The sequence below is a fragment of the Arvicanthis niloticus genome, chromosome 6, assembly GCF_011762505.2.
Source record: "Arvicanthis niloticus isolate mArvNil1 chromosome 6, mArvNil1.pat.X, whole genome shotgun sequence".
NCBI lineage: Eukaryota > Metazoa > Chordata > Mammalia > Rodentia > Muridae > Arvicanthis > Arvicanthis niloticus.
The window spans coordinates 79,505,416-79,523,765 of record NC_047663.1 but is presented as its reverse complement, the minus strand read 5'-3'; the positions used below and the strand labels follow the sequence as shown (position 1 = coordinate 79,523,765).

The following is an 18,350-nucleotide window of genomic DNA, read 5'->3' as shown; positions in this document are numbered from 1 at the left end:
AACCTAAGTGAGTCAGGGTCATGTGGAAAACACTCTGTATACTCATTCTTCTCAAAAATGTGGTTTTGCCATGTCACTGTGGCCTTGCCCTGTCACTTGCTCAACTATTTCTCAGTTGCTCTGGACACGGCCCTGCCCTGTCATCATGGTCACTAGTTTCTCAGCACCACCTAGATGACTTGCATTCCTCTCTTCCCTTTGAGGTTAGCCGGTTCCTGAAACCGGCCAGTCTACATTTTTAGCTTGCTTCAGAGAAAATTTTCCATGCCCTTTAAAGTGAGGTCTAAAAAAAAGCCTATATACATTTTATAAAATGATTTTTATAATTTTTCACTCTACAGCTGGCCTAATACTTGATATTTAAACTAGCTTAGACTCAAAGGCAGAGGTCTACCTGCTTCTGATGGGACTGACGACACGACTACCATATCCAGGAATCTTTACAATAAAAAGAAAGCAAATATAAAAGAAGTCAAAGTGTTACATGCCAGCAATAGTATTTATTATTATTCAGAAGTGGTCAAAAGACTTACAAGGCTCATTATTATAACCACATGTATGAAACATCACTTAGTGAGATAGAAGGAAAGAGACATATATATGTATTTATATTAAAAAAATACACACACGTGCACTCACTCAAGTGTTTGCCACACGGTGCTATGAAGGAGGCAATAGGCTATACAGGTTCTGATATACATAACACATTAAAGAATCAAGCGTTTAAAAACCATACTTACAGTTGCAAAAATAAAGTTTTCTTTTCTCCAAGCATTTTGATCCGGGCTCAAGCAATGCAAATAATGAATACCGATGATTTTCATATGATTCTATACACACTGAAACTATCAACATACAAGAGCCAACAAACAAAACCACAACAAAAAAGGAAGTTATAGGAATGAGCAATGCATTTCATCCAAAGTCTTAACAACCTGTTTCATCCCACCCTCGGACATTACGGATCATAATTTATATTACTTGTATAGCAAGGTAAGCCAGAATAAAACAATCAACAGAAAGTCATGACTGCCCTCAGTCGTCCAACATTCCCCTAGTGCAACAGCATCATTTACCTGAAGGATCATGTGTCACAATTAAGGATTACTCATACAAAACTATTTCCTTTATTCTTGAAAAAGTGCCACATACTATACTTTTCATTTAAAAAAATACACAACACATAAACTAATGAAAGACAGTCTGTCTCCATCTCTTGTCGATGAGGAAAGGCCAGAGGGATTCTTTGATTCCAATTCGAAATGGTGTCCGCTGGCCAATGCCCAAGGTCTCCAATTTGGAGCAATCGAGCTGAGCATTTTTGGGGCGTTGTGCTCCTATGACAGGGCTGTCAGTAATCTTTAAAGAAAAACAATAGAGAACATGAGTAAAGGAAGTAGCATCTTGAGGCCTGATAACTTTATTTTAGTTTTTCTTTAGTGCTGGAAAACTGGTATTACCACAGCTATAAAACAAAACAAACAACAACAAACAAACAAACAAACAAAAAAGAGCATGCTGCCATCAAGACAGCACAGAGTGTGTGCCTGCCTGCATGAGAGTATCTGCAGACAGTACCAGAGACAGCCAGTGGGCATCGGCTTTGCAGCAGGTAACCCCCTCCATCTCCCAGCCAGCTCACCAGCCCCACCCATGCTTCTCTAAGACATCATCAATACACTCAGACTCCTCTAGAAATAATTTACCACCAGATACTGTCAGGATCCAAGCCAAGTTCATTTTGACTAGCTACCCAAAAGAGAAAAGTGTTATCAACAAAAACAGCCTTATGAAGTCAGGAGGTGGGTATCAAGACTTACAGGTCTTAAGTGGCTGCTGGGGAGGTTGAAGGCATCTGCAATTGCACACGCCATTTCATACTTGGTCATCTGCTCATTGCCAGACCAGTGAAAGGTTCCCTTAATGGATGGATCCTAACAACAATTACAAGGAAAAAAAAAAAAAAAATCAACACAGTTTCAAATTACTCTTTCCAAATAGTAAGGTTTAACAGAAAGTTAATTTGAAAGGTCCAAGAATGTAAACTTACTTTTTAAAAATATTCTTTTCAAAATACCTAAAATCAATGTCTAAAATATTCTGACAGTAAAAGCAATTTATAGACATAAGAACATTTTGAAAAAATACAAATGGCTTCAATTTCAGACAATGACTAACTTTATTGATCATTTTAAATTATTCTAAGGTAGTATCAAAATTTAACATAGTTTTGAGACAGAAGCTCACACAGCCAAGGCTATCCTCCAAGTGAGCTTGTAGATGAGGCTCACTCCAGCTTCTCCAGCTCAGCGAGCACATGTGTGCATGCCCTAACATGTATGTGGAGGTCAAAGGGCAATGTCTGGTGTTGGCACTTGCCTTCCACCTATTTTAAGAAAGAGCCAGTTTATCCACTATATACACTGGCATAAGTTTCATACAGCAAAAACTGTGGCCATGCTATAGCCAGCATTACTGGCACTCTAAATTAAACTGTTCCCAATCTTTTTACCAATACTGTTCTTCAAATGCTTAAAATTCATTCCCACTCTGTGTTGGAAGATGGCTAAGTGCTTCTGAGTGCTTTCTGTTCCTTTAAGAGGACCCGGGTTCAGTTCCCAGGGATCCAATGGCCTCTGGCTTCCTTGGACACTTGCACACATGTGGTGCACAAATTCATGAAGACATACACATGCATAATAAAACAAACAAATATAACAAAAACTTGAGCTGTGTGTAGTTAATCCACTAGGTCTTTAATCCTAGCATTAGGAAGACAGAGACAGGATCTTTGTGTTTGAGTTTATTTTCTGTATACAAACCTCATGAATACAGCCTCTACTTTGTATATAACTTGCTTTTGTTCGATTTTCTACTTTTAAAAAGCACATTCGGGGGCTGGAGAGATGGCTCAGCAATTAGAACACTGGCTGCTCTTCCAGAGGACTCAAGTTCAGTTCCCAGCATCCACATGGCAACTCAACTGTCTGTAACTCCAGTTCCAGGAGGTCTGACACCCTCACACAGACATACATTCAGGCAAAATACCAATGCACATAAAATTAAATAAAGTATTAAAAAAAGTGTTCAACTTTCAGTCTGTGATAATCTATGTATACATAAGTTCAAGCATGGAAGAGAAGCAGACCTTCACTAAGACATAAGTCAGGCCCCATCCTTCAGGACTCACCAGCATCCTCTTCTCTGCCAGCTGCCGGCACACACTGGCTACGTCTTTCACGTGTGTGGGGAATCTCTGCTGCCAATGGTCCATGTTTGCTGACTTGTTGCTGAACTGCACCTTGTCGAACATAACAGTCACAGCACTTTCTTCAAGCTTCTCAACTTCCCCATAGAGAACAGGAATTCTCAACACAGCGGCCCCTAGGGATGATACATGAGGATTTTTTATAGCTGGCTCATACACTTCCAAGTTTCAGTAGAAAGAGAAATTGTGTGGATGTAAACAGTAGAAAAGTAGAAACATTGCCTTTTAATAAAAATATAAAAGGACGGTAAGTAGTAGCTCATATTGAAAGAACTTAAGGATAATCACGAGTATTTTAAATACCTACTGTCATAAACAGAATTTTATCTAATTTGTTATTATGGCCATTATAAATAAAGTCTATACAGACAACCAAATGAAATGAATCCTCTTGACTGGTAGTAAAATGAAGACAATAGCAGTGAAGGACAATTCAGGAACAAGTGAGAAACTATCTCTACAGGCTACGTATTTAATAGCAGGAGTACAACAGTGTAAGTTTTCCTCCTGATTGTAAGCACGCCATTGATTATGGAAACAATGCTGTTGTCCCTAGAAGATACATAACCAAGTGTTTGAGAATTGATTCACCACTGAATGTGACCAAGTATACACACACAAAACAAAAAGTATCAAACAAAAACAGATCAATCTGGGGGTATGGTTGAGTGTTCATACTCTTACAACCTTGAAGAATTATTCAGAATTAGCTTTTATACTGGTCCTAGGTGAGGAATTTGATAGTCTTTAGATTACTAGCACTTTAAGTAGATATGTATTTCCTTTTATAATTACTGAGCAAGTAAACAAAAGTCTTGTTATGGTTTGAATTTTGTACCAGAAATTATATATTTAAATTTAATTCCTAACCCAACGGTGTCGGGGTGTGGGGAGGTGGTGGTGGTGGTGGTAGGGAAGGGTGTGTTGGGGTGTGTGTATGTGGGGGGGGGGTGTTGGCGTAGGAAGGTGCACCATGGAAATGTTTAGGTCATGAAGACACAAGTGTGAAAGAGCTGAGCTATATCTGGTTAGGTTCTTTGAGGCCTTTACCATACCTACTGGCTGTTAGATATTGCATTTCACAGTCTTCACAATTGTGAGAAGTAAATTCCAGTTCTTGATAAATGATCCGTTCTGTGCATTGTTATGAAGCAAAGCAAGAGGAGAGGTTGGTGCTAAGGAGACTTCTGCAGGGTTGCTGGTTCATTTATAATGTACTTTGGCCATACTGCAGATTTAACCCTGGGCCCCATGCACACCCAGCAAGTCCTCTACCACTGAGTCAGAATATTACAAAACCAAAAACCCTGACAAGTTAAAATTCCTGTAACAAGGGCATCACAAACCGGTGGTAGGTGGGCAGGAGTACTCTATAATGTAAGACATCAGTTTCCACAGGGGCCAAGACGTTGAGCATGATGCTGCCACGGATAGAAATTAAGTTGAGAATGGTACTTCCACAGACAGGAAGAAGCCATGGCAGAACTGGTACCACATATAACGAGAAGCAAGTCAGAGTATGGACCAAAACGAAAACACTTGAAAACATATTATACAAAAATTCCTATCTTAGGAACCTTCATTTTGTGCTTGTCTTCCTGAGGAATCAGCACATGGGAGAGAGTTCATGCTCCCAGATTTAAATTTATTATTTTTAAATATTTTGTTTTTGTTTTTTGTTTTTCGAGACAGGATTTCTCTGTGTAAACTTGGCTGTCCTGGAACTTACTCTGTAGACCAGGCTGGCCTCAAACTCAGAAGTCCGCCTGCCTCTGCCTCGCAAGTGCTGGGATTAAAGGCATGTGTCACCACTGCCCAGCTAAATAAATTATTTTTATATATACATGTGTAAACATAAACATACATGGGGAAAAAGGAAAAAGATGGTATAGAATACCTCAAAAAATATTACATTTATTTGTGTGTGTGTGTGTACATGTGTGAAGATCAGAGGACAACTTGCAGGGAGCTGGTTCTCTCCTTCTAGCACGTGGATCTTGGGAATCAACTCGTGTCATCAGCTTGGTGGCAATCACCTTTACCTACTGACCTCTCACCTGCCAGTACTGCTTAATTTCTAGTAACCTATAATCCATTTCCCCCTTTCTTTCTTTAATTAAAAGAGGAGAGGACAGGGGCTCACTATATAGCCCAGGCTATCCTAAAACTCACAATCCTCCTGCCTCAGCTTCTGAGTGCTGGGGTTCAGGAATGTAAAACACAATCTCCCGACATACACACCAATTCTGTATATTTTTAATAAATTAAGAACACATCTCTTCATGAACAACAGTCTTCAAAAACGATCAGAGCCAAGCATGCTGAACCTTACCTAAATTATTCTCCAGGACCGCCTTTTCTCCATCTAATTTTGTTTTTCCATACAGATTCAGGGGGCTTGGTATATCTTCTTCTGTGTAAGGCGGATTTGTGCCATCAAACACATAATCTGAGCTAATGTAGATGAGAAATGCTCCAATTGCAGCTACAAAAAGAAAAGATAAATCCAGTGTATTATTTTTGCATGGAATTTAGAGTGTTTGGGTGTCTCATGTTTTGCTTTGTTTTCCCTGAGATGAACAAAACCACATGTAAGACAGCCACAAAACTTTCAATTAAAAAAAAACCAAACAAACAAACAAAAAAACAAAAATGAAGGAGGCTGGTGAGATGGCTTGACACTTAAAAGCACTGGCTGCTCTTCAAGAGCACTGGGGTTTGGTGTTTAGAACCCATATGGATGTTTAGAACCATCTGCAACTTCAGTTCCCGGGGATCTGAAGCCCTCTCTTCTGGGACCCAAGTATACCAGGCATGCATATGGTACGTAGACATATATGTACCATATGAATACATGGAGATAAAATAAGTATATTTCGAAAAAACAATCCAGTGATAATTACCTGCCTCCTTTGCTAAATTCCCAGAGGCACCTACATTCAGCTGGGAAGCAGCATCTGGCTGACTCTCAACAACATCTGGTCTTCTCTCAGCAGCACAATGCACTATGACGTGAGGCTGAAAGTCAAACACTGAGTTTTAACCCAAAATGGAGAGAACAGAGAACCATGGCTTCCTTAGAGTAAGTTCAGGGGAAGAAAAGGCTCTTTAAGTCAACACACCTTTAATTAAGAATAAATAGGTTTTTCTTTTTCCTTTTATTTCACTTACTTTTCTTTTCTTTTCTTTCTTTTTTTTAGTTTTCCAAGACAGGGTTTTTTGTATAGCCCTAGCTAGCTGTTCCAGAACTCAGATATTCACCCACTTCTGACTCCAAAGTGCTGGTATTAAAGGTGTTTGCTACCACCATCTGTCATACTTCTTTTTTCTTAAAGAAAAAGAAAACAAAAGAAAAGAAAACCACACACACACACACACACACACACACATTCTGTCAAGGAAAGAACAATTTATTTTGTTGTATATGCTTTTTTGGGCAGTGCTAGAGACCCAGAACTTTGCACACTACATTAGCCACGTGCGTGAACCCCTGAGCTACATTCTTAGACAAGGTAAAAACTTAGTAATCCTTAGACAAACATGCAGAAAAAAAAAAAAAAAAAAACTATAAGTAACTCCCTATAATCAAAATAAGCCTCCATCCCAATGAAGTGGGAAATAGTCACTGTGGACCGACAATTGTGACTTTTTATTCATCACATCCCAGGCCCTATACAGCCTCTGCCACGAGGCTAAACTCTAACTCTAACACTTACTAAACAAAAGGCAAGTAGCATCAGTTGCAAGTTAAATTCATAAACTCAAGCTTCTTTGATCACTCATTTAACAAGAATCAACTATTTACGGAAACCACGTGCCTATTTGACTATAAAAGCAGTAAGCCCCCATGTCTTAGTTATGTTTCTATTACTGTGGATCAAAAACAACTTGAGGAAGAAATGGCTTATCACTCACACCCCAAAGTTCATCACTAAAGAAAGTCAAAGCAGGAACTGGCAGCAAGACAATGGATGAACTGTGCTCACAGGCTTGCTTCCCATGGCAGGCCAAGCCTGCTTTCCTAAGCAACCCAGGTTCACACACAGTCATACTAATCACAAAATGCCCCATGGACCAGCATGTTAGAGGCATTTCCCAACTGAAATTCCCTTTGCAGATGACTCTAGCTCCTATAAAGTTGATAACTAACCACAACACACCAATAAGGTCACAGAACAAGGTCTTCATATCTGAGCAAAAGAGACACATTTAAAGAGCCTGACACATCAAAACAGAGGCATGCAGGAGATCTTCTAAAGAAAATTTTTTTAATGCAAGAAGAACAGAGCAAGAGCTAAGATTGGTGTTAAATGTCTGTGCTGGAGGCTGGAACTCACATGGCTAACCACCATTTATAGCTCCAGTTTCAGATGCTGGAGACAGAGCTCAGTGGTTTAAAAGCACTGGCTTCTCTTCCAAACGATCCAGGTTCAGTTCCCAACACCCACAAGACAGCCAGAACTCTCTGTAGTTGCAGGGGATCTGATACCCTCACAGACACACATGTGCAGACAAAGCACCAACACACACACATAATACAAGAATAAATAGATCAGGAGATCAGACAGACACTCTTTTCTGACCTCCACAGGTACTATATGCATGTATTGTACAGACATACATGCAGGCAAAACACCGATACACAGAAAATAAATAAAGATAAATAAGACAGACAGATGGCAGGGGGGAGGCAGACAGAGACAGACTGCTCACACACCCAATTTTCTCAAAAATTGCTCAAGGATTGCTAAGAATTGTTTTCAAACTTGCACGTGCAGAATCTGGGATGTTTCAACTACAATATCCTAGGCCCCTTGACAGACTTAATACATTACACTCTGGGCATGCAGCCTGTAATCAGGTTTCCCTGTATTTCTAATACTCATGTTCCCAGAACCACACTTTTAGAGAGAACCAAAGCTGAAATCTGATGGCAATGTGAACAAAGTCTTCATTTTCCTCTAATGTTTCTCGGATTATGGCAAACAGGTTACTAAAGTTGTTCTGACCATACTTTCTTAACATTAAAGCAGAAATATTTCCATTCCCCCCCTCCCCAGTTCCCAGATAGCACCCTAACACTTCATGGCAAGTATCACAAGGAAAGCACTGCATAAACACAAGCCATGCCTCCCGACAAGGCTGTGCAGGACAGGGAGGAGTTAAGAGCTCTGGGATAGATAGAACACCTGCCCAGCATGTTCGGTGACCTCTGGCCCCAACACCAAGTACCACTCCAAGTCATGCATTCTGTGTTCTGGTGGCTCCACAGGTCACAATTTTCAAGTACAACTTCTCACAACCAATCGCACACTTTCTGTATAAGCCAGACAATTCCTAATAGAACACATATTCAACTTCAAATATGTAAACCCATACCTGAAAGTCATGAATGAGGTGATGAACCGCTTCAGAATCCAACAGGTTCACCTGTTCAAATTTTGGTCTTGCTCTTCGAAAGCCACAGCCAACAGCGTGCCAGTTGCTCTGCTGAAACTCTTTGTAAACTGCTCTGCCAAGAAGCCCGGTGGCACCAGTAATGAGAACCCGGCGGCTAGGGATGTTCACTTCCTCCTAGATGTATGAAGGGGATAAAACCACATTCCTCTTAAAGATATTATTGTGTACCAAATACCTGAAATGTTAAGTGTTTTTTAAATTAATACCACATACCTAAAAGTCAGTTTTAAAGCTAGATTAATCAATCAAACTGCATCAACAACTGCATGACTTAATGAATTTGTGTTTAATTATTTTATTTGCTGTGTCTGAGTATTTTTTGTCTGCATGCATGTGTGTGTACTACCTGCATTGCCTGGGAGATCAGAAGAGGGTATAAAATCTGGAACTGGAGTTACAAGCAGTGAGCCAACAGGTAGGTGCTGGGAGCTGAGCCTGAGTCCTCTGCAAATCAACAAAGAACTCTTAACCACAGCCATCTTTCCAGTCCCTACTGATAATCAGTCTCCTTGAGACTAGAGAGATTTGTTTATGAGCAAACCACTTTTGTAAAAGATAGAGATTGGGTGGCTTATAATTACCTATAACAGAAGATCTGATTGCCCTCTTCTGGTCATATATGCATGTGTGTGTGAGACAGAGAAAGAGAGAGGGAGAGGGAAAGAAATATAATGGGTAGAAGAGATGGCTTAGTGGCTAAGAATACTGGTTCTTCTTCTAGAAGACCTGGGTTTGATTCCCAGCATCTAAATGGCAGCTAACAACTGTCCTTAACTCCTGTTTCAGAGGATCTGATGCCCTCTTCTGGCTTCTGTGGGTACCAGGTATGCATATGGTACACATACAGAAACAGTCATGCACGTAAAATATCTTTTTAATGAATATTAATACAATTTTAATAATCAAGAAAAAGAACTTAAGATAAGACCACCAATAACTTCCCATTTGATTTAGATTTCACGATGGATGAAGTGATCATATCACCCCAAGAATAGTCAACAGGAGTTGCATATCTTCTAAGATACTCTGAAAATGCACAAGGCTCAGATGATGTGTCACATTTTGACAGGATTGAAATCTGTCAATATTTCCTAAGAGCTTATTTGGAATAAAGTCAACTAATATGTCTCAGTCAGCACTGAATTTACTTACACGAAATACTTACGACTAATAGATACAGGAGGTTAAAAAAAAAATCTGTGTTGCCATTGGAAAAAAACATTATCTGTGTTCATAGAAAAAATTTTAAATTACTGCTTAAGGAATAATATGATTTCTGTATATCCAACTCAAAGTTCCAAAAATCGAGTAAAACTTTCCTGTCAAATTCTCAAGTAAAGCCAACTTTTCCTTTTTAAAAATACTGCTTTTAGCCAGCAGAGAATCACCACCTGTAACTGAAGCATGAGCTCTGTGCTCAAACTTTCATTAAATTTTATCACAAGACCCTATTCCTGTTAAAGTCACCTAATTCTGAGTTGGGAAGAAAAAGTGTACACACACACATATACAGGCAATATCCAAAGATATTTTCAGGTAAAAGATTTAGTAAACATACATACTTTAGTCAAGGACACCAAAATCAGCTGTTTCCAACATCTACAAAAGCTGAAATCAGAAGGGGCTGAGAGGGATGGGAGCTGGCAGCATACAAAAAAAAAAAAAATCTATTAAGGATTTTAATTCAACCAATTTCAAAATATTTTTTTAAAAATTAATGAGACTTCATGTGGTGGCTATTACACCACTTGGCTCTAAGCCAGGCAATTTATGAAAATGAAGACTTGAGCCGGCAAAATGTTTTCTTCGAACTTTGGCAAGAAAATACTTCTCCAAAGGCTTTAACTGTAAACCAGATGTAGTGATGACCTCAGTAAACAGGAGGATATCAGCAACCTGGGACTACTTAGGGAATTCCAGGCCAGTGGGGCCCACTGAGCAAGACCCTGTTTCAAAAACTGTACTTTTATGTGTACACAAACAGCTGAAATGAATGGGATCAAAGCATGCTAAGTCTAGTATAGAGTCAGAGAACACGATACATGTAACAAATACCATGAAGAGGCCTGGGGAAAACACCAGGAAGGAAAACATTTGGGGCTGGGGAGCCTGGTTTGAGTCCCAACACCTACATGGCAGGTAACGACAATATATGTGACTCCAGTTCCTGGGGAAGCCAATGTCCTCTGTGGACTTCAAAGAGTACTGCATGCACGTGGTGAACAAACACATACAGGCCAAACACCCACACACATGACATTTAAAAATCTTTAAAAAAAAAAAAAAAAAAAAAAAAAAAAAGTTGCTCTTGCAGAGGATTGGAAGTGGGTCTTCAGCATCTCACAACTCCCTATAACTTCAAGTCTATGGGAACGGACACCCTCTTTTGGTCTCTGGGTATTGGACACATATAGTACACAGCCATACACCTAGCAAACATGCATAATTTTTAAAAAAAAAGACCATCTGATGCAGGAGGATCTCAATGAATTCAAGACCAGTCCTGAGTATAGAGGCCTGTCTGCAAAAAACCAAAACAACAATAACAACAAAAACAACCAGAAAGTTTCACATTCACTCTCTGCCTCTCTAACATCCTTGGACACCCTTAAGATTTAAGAAACAAGGTATCCAGATCGCTTAATAGGAATGAAATTCAGAGGGAACAGCCCAACTCCCTGTTTCCCCACTGTTCGTTCACACAGGCTGCGGACATTAACTATGCCAATTCTCAGCTGGTAACTAGAGCGAATCTCAGTGGCACAAGTTGAGAGAGCAACAGGAGCATGCAAATCACAGCTGTCTGCACCTTATTGCCGTTATTTTCTTTTTTGAAACAGGGTCTCACTATGTAACCTAGGCATGCCTGAAAATCATCCTGCCTCAGCTTTCAGAGTGATGGGATTGAAGTATAAGCCACTACACCAAGCTACTGTACCATTTTTTTTTCTTTAATGAAAAAGATTGCTGGGTGTGGTGGCATCATTAATCCCAGTCCACTGGAGGTTGAGCCAAGCAGATCCCCATGGATTTGAAGCCAGACACAAACAGTGAGACTGTTTTAACAAAACAAATCAATACCGAAAAAGGCCACCCGAAAAAGCAATTGTTATCTACCCACCACTACCAACTTCCTGAGTGCTGAGATCAAACACCTGTGAGTTAGCACACCCAGTTTACCACTCTCCACTTTTCTTTTACTGAAACGTGCAAACACATTAAACCTACATAAATGCATGTTCTTGTGCACACACCGTTGGTGTCACATGCTGTCACCAGTCTGGAGTTGCAAATGAATTCAAACTTTCGATAAGGGCCAGGCATTTGGAGATAATACTGAATGTGCATCTCACAAACGTGAAATTTCCCATTAACAGCTGGTTGTAGTGGCTCACACCTTTAATCCCAGCGCTCTTCCGGGCAGAAACAGGAGAATTTGTCAAGTCCAAGGCCAGCCTGGACAACACATAGTAAGTTCTAGTTAGGGTTACTATCGCTGTGTGAAAACATCAAAGCAACAGTTTGGCAGGAAAGTTGATTTAGTTTACCATTTCCACATCACTGTTCACCCCTGAAGTAAGTTAGGACAGGACCCTGTGTGGAGGCAAGAGCTCACACACAGGCCTTGCAGAAACTGCTTACTGGCTGCTCCTCAGCCTGCTTTCTTAAACAACTCAGGACTATACCTGCCCAGGGGCTCCGCCCTCCCAAGTCAATTGCCAATTAAGAAAATGCGCTACAGGCAAGCCTGTAGCCTAATTTTAGGGAGACATTCTCTCAATCAAGGCTACCTTATCTCAACCCTGGACTCCCTTATCTCCAATTACTCTAGCAAGCACAAGACCCTCACCCAAATTAAAAGTTTGCATTAAAAAAAAAAAAAAAAAAAAAACTGGCCAGATCCTAGACGTTTTTATATCTGCAAGACACATCAGTTTGGGAATTAACAGTCTCATCGACTGTGCTGGGTACATTCTATAGGTCAGTAAGTGCTAAGAGCCTTGAAACGGAACCGTGGACCAGATTTGGGAACATGCAGGGGGAAGTTTACCAGACATGCAATTTCTTCCACCATGCAAAATACAGTGGCTTAGAAAGCCTAGGAACTAAACGCCAAACATTGGATTTCCTGCTCAAACCTTACTGAATAAACTCCAGGCGATGCCTGTCTTCCTACCCGTGAGACTGAGCGTTAACAGTACCGCACAGTTGGGAATACTGACATCCTTCAAGTGCCTGAAAGTAACGCGCCCTGTGCAAACTATGAATTCTCCAAGTTGACACCTCCAACACCGGCATTTAGGAAAAGTCACTCTCCCTCTCTCCTTAAAGATCCAGGAATACAAAACAAAGATGATGAATACAGAACTCCAACGGGAACAAGCCTCCACCTCCTAGCTTCCCTGGCTGCAGCGTAGCCCTACAGGGAGAGAGGTAAACAAACTCAAAGGCGCCACCCCGGGCTCCATGCCTCGAACCTCACCTCCACCAGCTGGCAACAGCCGGGGACGAAGTGGATGGACAGCTCCTTCTCCCGGCCCACCATGCCCGCAGTCTTTGCGCCGCTTCAGTCGCGACCGCAGCCTCTTCTAGCGCAGCACAGCCAGGGGCCGCAGCGCCCGCGCCCTTGGCCCTCCTCCCCTAGGCCCAGGCCGACCCCGGTTGCCGCTTCCGGCTTCCGCCGCCCTGGCCGCGCCTGTTGATTGGCCACCTCTCGCCACGCATTCAAAAAAAGGCGGGATTTCAAGGGACGCTCTCAGCCCATGTGCCAGTTCTTAAAGAGATAGCGCGTTTAAACACAAACACTGATGCCAAGCAATGAATGCAGGCTACCTCCGGCTTAGGATTGTTGTTTTTTTTTATAATCTCTCCTTCTACTTTTTCCTTCTTAGTGAAGGGGTAAGGAATCTTTAGGCATCTCGCAGCCTAGGTTTTCAGGCTGCCAGATGCCTAAGAATCAACAGAGCATGTATTATTATATAAAGTAGACTAAAACATCTGTAGAGTTGTTTACAAGAGGCAAGAAGGTAAGGGTGGTCCCATGAACACAGAGGCTGGACTGGGTTGGTTCTAGGCAGTCGCAATCTCAGGCTGCCCTTGGGCTCAGAGAAAGACCTTCAATTTATGATCCTCTAGCTTCCCCTCCCAAGGGTTGGGATTGTAGGAGTGGACAACCAATCTAGGAAAGGTGTGGTTGGTCCTTTGTTTAAGGCAAGGAGAAAAGTATAAAAATAGGCCTGTACTCTGAGTCGTTAACATCTCTGGAAGCTATGTTTTTCTGGAATGCTAAAAAATGCTGTGAAGTTTTTTTTTGTAAAGTTTATTTTTAGCTAATTAAAAATAAAAAGGTGTGGGAGAGAATATTACTTTCTAAAAGGCATATTCTTCGTTTTTTTGTTTTTCCTCAGAACCGCAGAACGAGAAACTCAACTGTGATAACAAGTCCAGTCTACTTTTAAGTGGATTTAACAGGCGTCCTGGGTGCCTTTTGGACGCTCCACTTAGGGGTCTCGACTTAGGGGCCTTCTGGAGCCAAGCCTTGGAGGAGCTGCAAAGACTTAAAATGATGGAGCCAAGGAAGGGCGTAATGCCGGGCACTCTTCCAACCCTGTGCGGTTGTTCAAAAGTTAATCAGAAACAACAGCCCCTAGGGTCTGACTCAGCTCTCAACTGTAACCTGCAGGTTACAAGCTCCGAAGTACAGCAACAGGCAAGCCCGTGAAGTTTACACTGAGAAAAACCCGGACACACTCTTTCTCCGCCCACTTTCTACCCTACAGTCTGTTTCCATCCAGACACCTACCACAAGGGACTTCAAAACTAGCCCCAAAACGTGACTACTGCCTGAATTTTCCCCAAAGGCCTTATTTTCAGAATCCTTTTAGTTTATTTTTAAACTGAAGATTAAGCTGACCCTTGGGAAAAGTTTTCCTCAGAGTCAGGTGATAGTTCTTCCTCCCCACTTCCCCACCCCCCACTAAAGAATTTATTAGCTCACTCACGTTTCTTTGGAAGAGAAAACAAAGGCAGCCTGAGCCCTACCCTCCCCCCCCCTTTTTTTCGATTTTATTTTTAATAATCCATGTCTTATGGTTATTAAAAGGGCTAGCTAACCCAGCACTAAATTATAAGAATAATTAGAAGAAGTCCGAGGGAGGGACAAATCCAAGATCCCTCATCCTTATTAAAACTGGGAATATTTCAAGTTTCTAGTTGGGAAGTGTGTAGTTTGCTTCCTGGAGGGGACCATAAAACGTCCTCAATAGGAAGACGCAAAAGATGTCCGCAGTTAGTGTGATTCTCAGAGCAACCTTGTAAGAGAGTGAGGAAATGCTTGCCTATATAGAAGAAGACGGGTTGACGTTTGTCCGGCAAAAGTTGGGCATAGCTTGCTTAAAAAGAAAAGGTTCTGTTTACAGTCAGTGTCGGACTTCGATGGGGGTGGGGGTCACCTCTCAAAAGAGTGCAAACTGGAACGGAAAGTCCCATTAGCAGATTCAAGCCCCACAAGACAAAAGCCTGGGCAGGCACCACGGGTTAAATCTTACACTACACAGAGCCTTCGCTCCAGTTCCATTTAATGTGGAGAATGAAGCCATCGTTCTGCTTCACGTTTTACTTATTTATTAAACTGGGCTTGATTTTTCTGGGTCAGAAACCCCAGATAGTTTATTCTGTGTCCCAAGCTTAACGTTTCTAAAAGGAAATAAATGGCACCGGCTAATATTTTCTTTACACCCTTTCTGCTCGTAGCAACCGTTCTGCGATTTTAAGGCAACGCGGCGTCGACACCGTGTCTTGAATTTTCTAGCTCTTACCTGTTCCATGTCCTCCGGCATTTCAGGCATGATTCCAGAACTATTTTGGGGGAAACGCAGCGAGAGGAAATCTGGGCGTCTGGCTTCTCTGGCCGGGTCTTTGTTCGCTCCGCCCGCACCGAGCACACGGACGCCAAAAACGTGAGGCGCAGCTCCGCTTGACCTTTTAAATTAGCATTTCCATTCCAATCCTGGAATCTCGTGCAGCTTTCCACAGTGCAGTAAGCTAGCAGCTGATTCCTCCTGCTAGTTTTGAAACTACCCAATGAGAAGTTTCATGTTTAATTGCAAGTCAAGAGAGCATCCATTACTGAAATCCATATGGCAGAACTAACTAAAAACAAACAACAAACAAGCAAACCCTGCAATTCCCTGGTAGAACTTGTTGACTTTGTCTCTTGGAGAAAGACAAGCATGAGCCAACGGTTGGGAAGCACATTGAGCAATTGATTCCTGTTGTGAAATATTCCACCTTACATTAACGGAAACTTCAGTGAACTCCCCCATTGTTTTTTTTTTTTTTTTTTTTTTTTTTTTTTTTTTTTTTTGTTTTTTTTTTTTTTTTTTTTTTTTTTAGCTTAACGATTTCAAATGCCAATTTAAAAACTCTAGTGGCAACACTACATAGATCTGGTCATTTCCATTAACTGTGGAAATTTAGCCAAGCATTAAATACTGTTGATGAGTACTTCCCAGACCTGCCTGTAACACCACCAACAGAGTACAGCCATTTTCTAGAAGTGAAGCACAGACAGCTATTTTTAGTAGTTTCAAAGACAATTTAGGCTTAGTTCAGCTTTGAGACACTGCCTGGCTATGCAGGCTGGCCACCAAGAAAAGGCGGGGCAGCGCGAGGCAGCTGCCTCACCTGGCATGCGTGGCGGGTCCCCTGGTTTTGGATTTTACCAGTACCAACACTGGTACTGGTATGTATTGAAATGCTAAATATTCACCTCCAATATCTGGCTGTCCCCAAGGAGATCGTCACATATACCAAATGATGCTATGTAACCTTGCTCCCCAAGTTAATTGGTGATAAAAGGCTATAGCCTGTGATTGGGCAATAGGTCAAGGTAGGCGGGTTTTCAGTTACCTGGGTGGGGGTTGCAAGGAGAGTGGGAAGACAGCATGACATGGGGGTGATGGAGGAGCCCTCCATGAAAGGAGATGGACAATGAGCATGTCGCCAGGAAAAGCAGCAAGTAACAAGAGACAATATGGCTGGAAAATAAGTTAGAATAGTTCCAAACCTGCCCAATCTAGGATTATGGCTTATAAATAAAATACCTGGATTATTTGTCTTTTTATAGGGGCTAGCTAAAACACAGAATTTTTATACACATTTGAATCCTCAAAGCCCACCCCCTAGTGATATAAGCTCTCTAACAAAGTCACCCTCTTAAATTCTTCCCTTACAGTTCCACCAACTGGTGACCAAGCATTCAAATATATGAGCCTATGGGGACCATTGTCCTTCAAACCACTACAAATGGTATGCCTCCAGGGTCCTCATTTCTAGTCAGCCAACATCAAAATATTCCATGGTAGTAACAGACCACAGGATGACAGGGCCCAGGGATTAAAAATAATAATAATCAAGTGCCAAAGTCAAGGTTTACTTTTTAGCAAAGAGCTAAAGAACAATCAGAAAAGTATAAATGCATAAACCCACATATGCTTAGGGTGTTGGTTATGATTTGCTCGTGAATCAAAGATAGGAAACCTACTGAAATTTCACTTAAATAAGCCTAAGTTAACGGTTCTGTGTGTGTGTGTGTGTGTGTGTGTGTGTGTGTGCAGTAGAGTGTGGTTCTATCACTCTCCACCTGTTCTTTAGAGGTAGGATCCCTCCCTGAACCTGAAGTTTGCTGTCTTTGTGGCAAGGTAGCAGGAGCCAAATCAAGGAAACTACCTGCTGTCCTAAGAGAGCCTCAGGAAATTACCTGCTGTTCTGGAAAGACTAGTCAGTACAAGGTTAAGAAAGGACATTAGCAGGCCTCAGGTCCCAGGAACTTAAAGAACGTCTGGCATTTCCTGGGAGCCAGTTATGATAATGGGATGGTCTTGGGACAATAAAGATATGACAGTGGACTGGTCTTAGACAATAAGGATTCCATAGTAAAATAGCCCTAAGCAATGACTCTCGCCCAAACTTCCCGGTTTGGTGTGTCTTTATAACCTGCACCCAAAATTAAGATTTCAGAGCTTGATCAGAACCCGACTTGCTCTCATTCTTAGTGTCTCTTGTCCTTTCATTCTTTTGCCCCCTTCCCTAAGGTCTTGTTGAATCCCCGTGGGCCGGGGCAGCTAGGCCAGAAGTCAGTGAGTTCTAGTGATTCTGTTACAGGTCTCAGCCCTGGGGTGTCAGGTGTGCACCTACCTGGCTTGTTAACTGGGTTCTAAGGCTGGAACTCTAGTCCTCATGATTGTGAATCTTTAGCCCCACAGATGCTACCTTGTAGATAGTACAAAGCTAGCAGTCCACAGGGAGCCGACTATTCTGTTCTCCCTGTGTCTAGTGACTGTGATGAAATGCTATAAATCTCTATGAAATTCCAAAAGAAGAATGACTAACATGAGTTTTCAATGTAAAAATAAATATGTAGTCGAAAGTGGAAATTTCTGGTTTCTTTCTGGAAACTACCTTATTAAAGGATGTTTTGCTGAAACAAAAGTGTGGTGTTCTTCTGGAAGAGGCCTAAAAAAAAGGGCATGTGATGTTTTGCTAGAGTAGGCACTTGACAGAACACCTGATGTTTGGATAGGGTGTAAATATAACCCAACAGACTGTGAACTAAGCTAGG

At 41.5% G+C, this 18,350-nt stretch overlaps 1 protein-coding gene across 4 annotated transcripts; it reads right to left on the bottom strand.

The window, feature by feature from the left end:
- Nucleotides 1–480: 480 nt before the first annotated feature.
- Nucleotides 481–15,845, bottom strand: Mat2b (methionine adenosyltransferase 2 non-catalytic beta subunit). 4 transcript variants are annotated; one of them, XM_076937034.1, is made up of 8 exons: nt 15,547–15,845; nt 10,291–10,368; nt 8,648–8,842; nt 6,172–6,286; nt 5,601–5,753; nt 3,191–3,384; nt 1,821–1,934; nt 481–1,359 (listed from the first exon to the last, which is right to left on the bottom strand). In XM_076937034.1, the coding sequence occupies exons 1-8, from the start codon at nt 15,574–15,576 to the stop codon at nt 1,189–1,191; spliced, it is 1,050 nt and encodes a 349-aa protein (XP_076793149.1). In that variant the 5' UTR covers nt 15,577–15,845; the 3' UTR covers nt 481–1,188. The 4 variants fall into 4 exon arrangements, with proteins under 4 accessions (XP_076793149.1, XP_076793148.1, XP_034362795.1 ...); XM_076937033.1 differs by lacking the exon at nt 15,547–15,845 and adding an exon at nt 13,212–13,402; XM_034506904.3 differs by lacking the exon at nt 10,291–10,368 and having other exon boundaries at nt 15,547–15,839.
- Between the last annotated feature and the right edge of the window lie 2,505 nt (nt 15,846–18,350).

Excerpts from the sequence above, each read along its gene's own strand:
- Mat2b (XM_076937033.1), bottom strand. The coding sequence starts at position 13,274 with ATGGTGGGCCGGGAGAAGGAGCTGTCCATCCACTTCGTCCCCGGCTGT. Across the intron at positions 10,369-13,211 it reads GCTGTTGCCAGCTGGTGGAG|CTCCCATCCCTCTCAGCCCC; the intron begins GTGAGGTTCGAG and ends GTATGCTGCCAG. Across the intron at positions 1,360-1,820 it reads CCAGCAGCCACTTAAGACCT|ATTACTGACAGCCCTGTCAT; the intron begins GTAAGTCTTGAT and ends TTTTCTTTAAAG.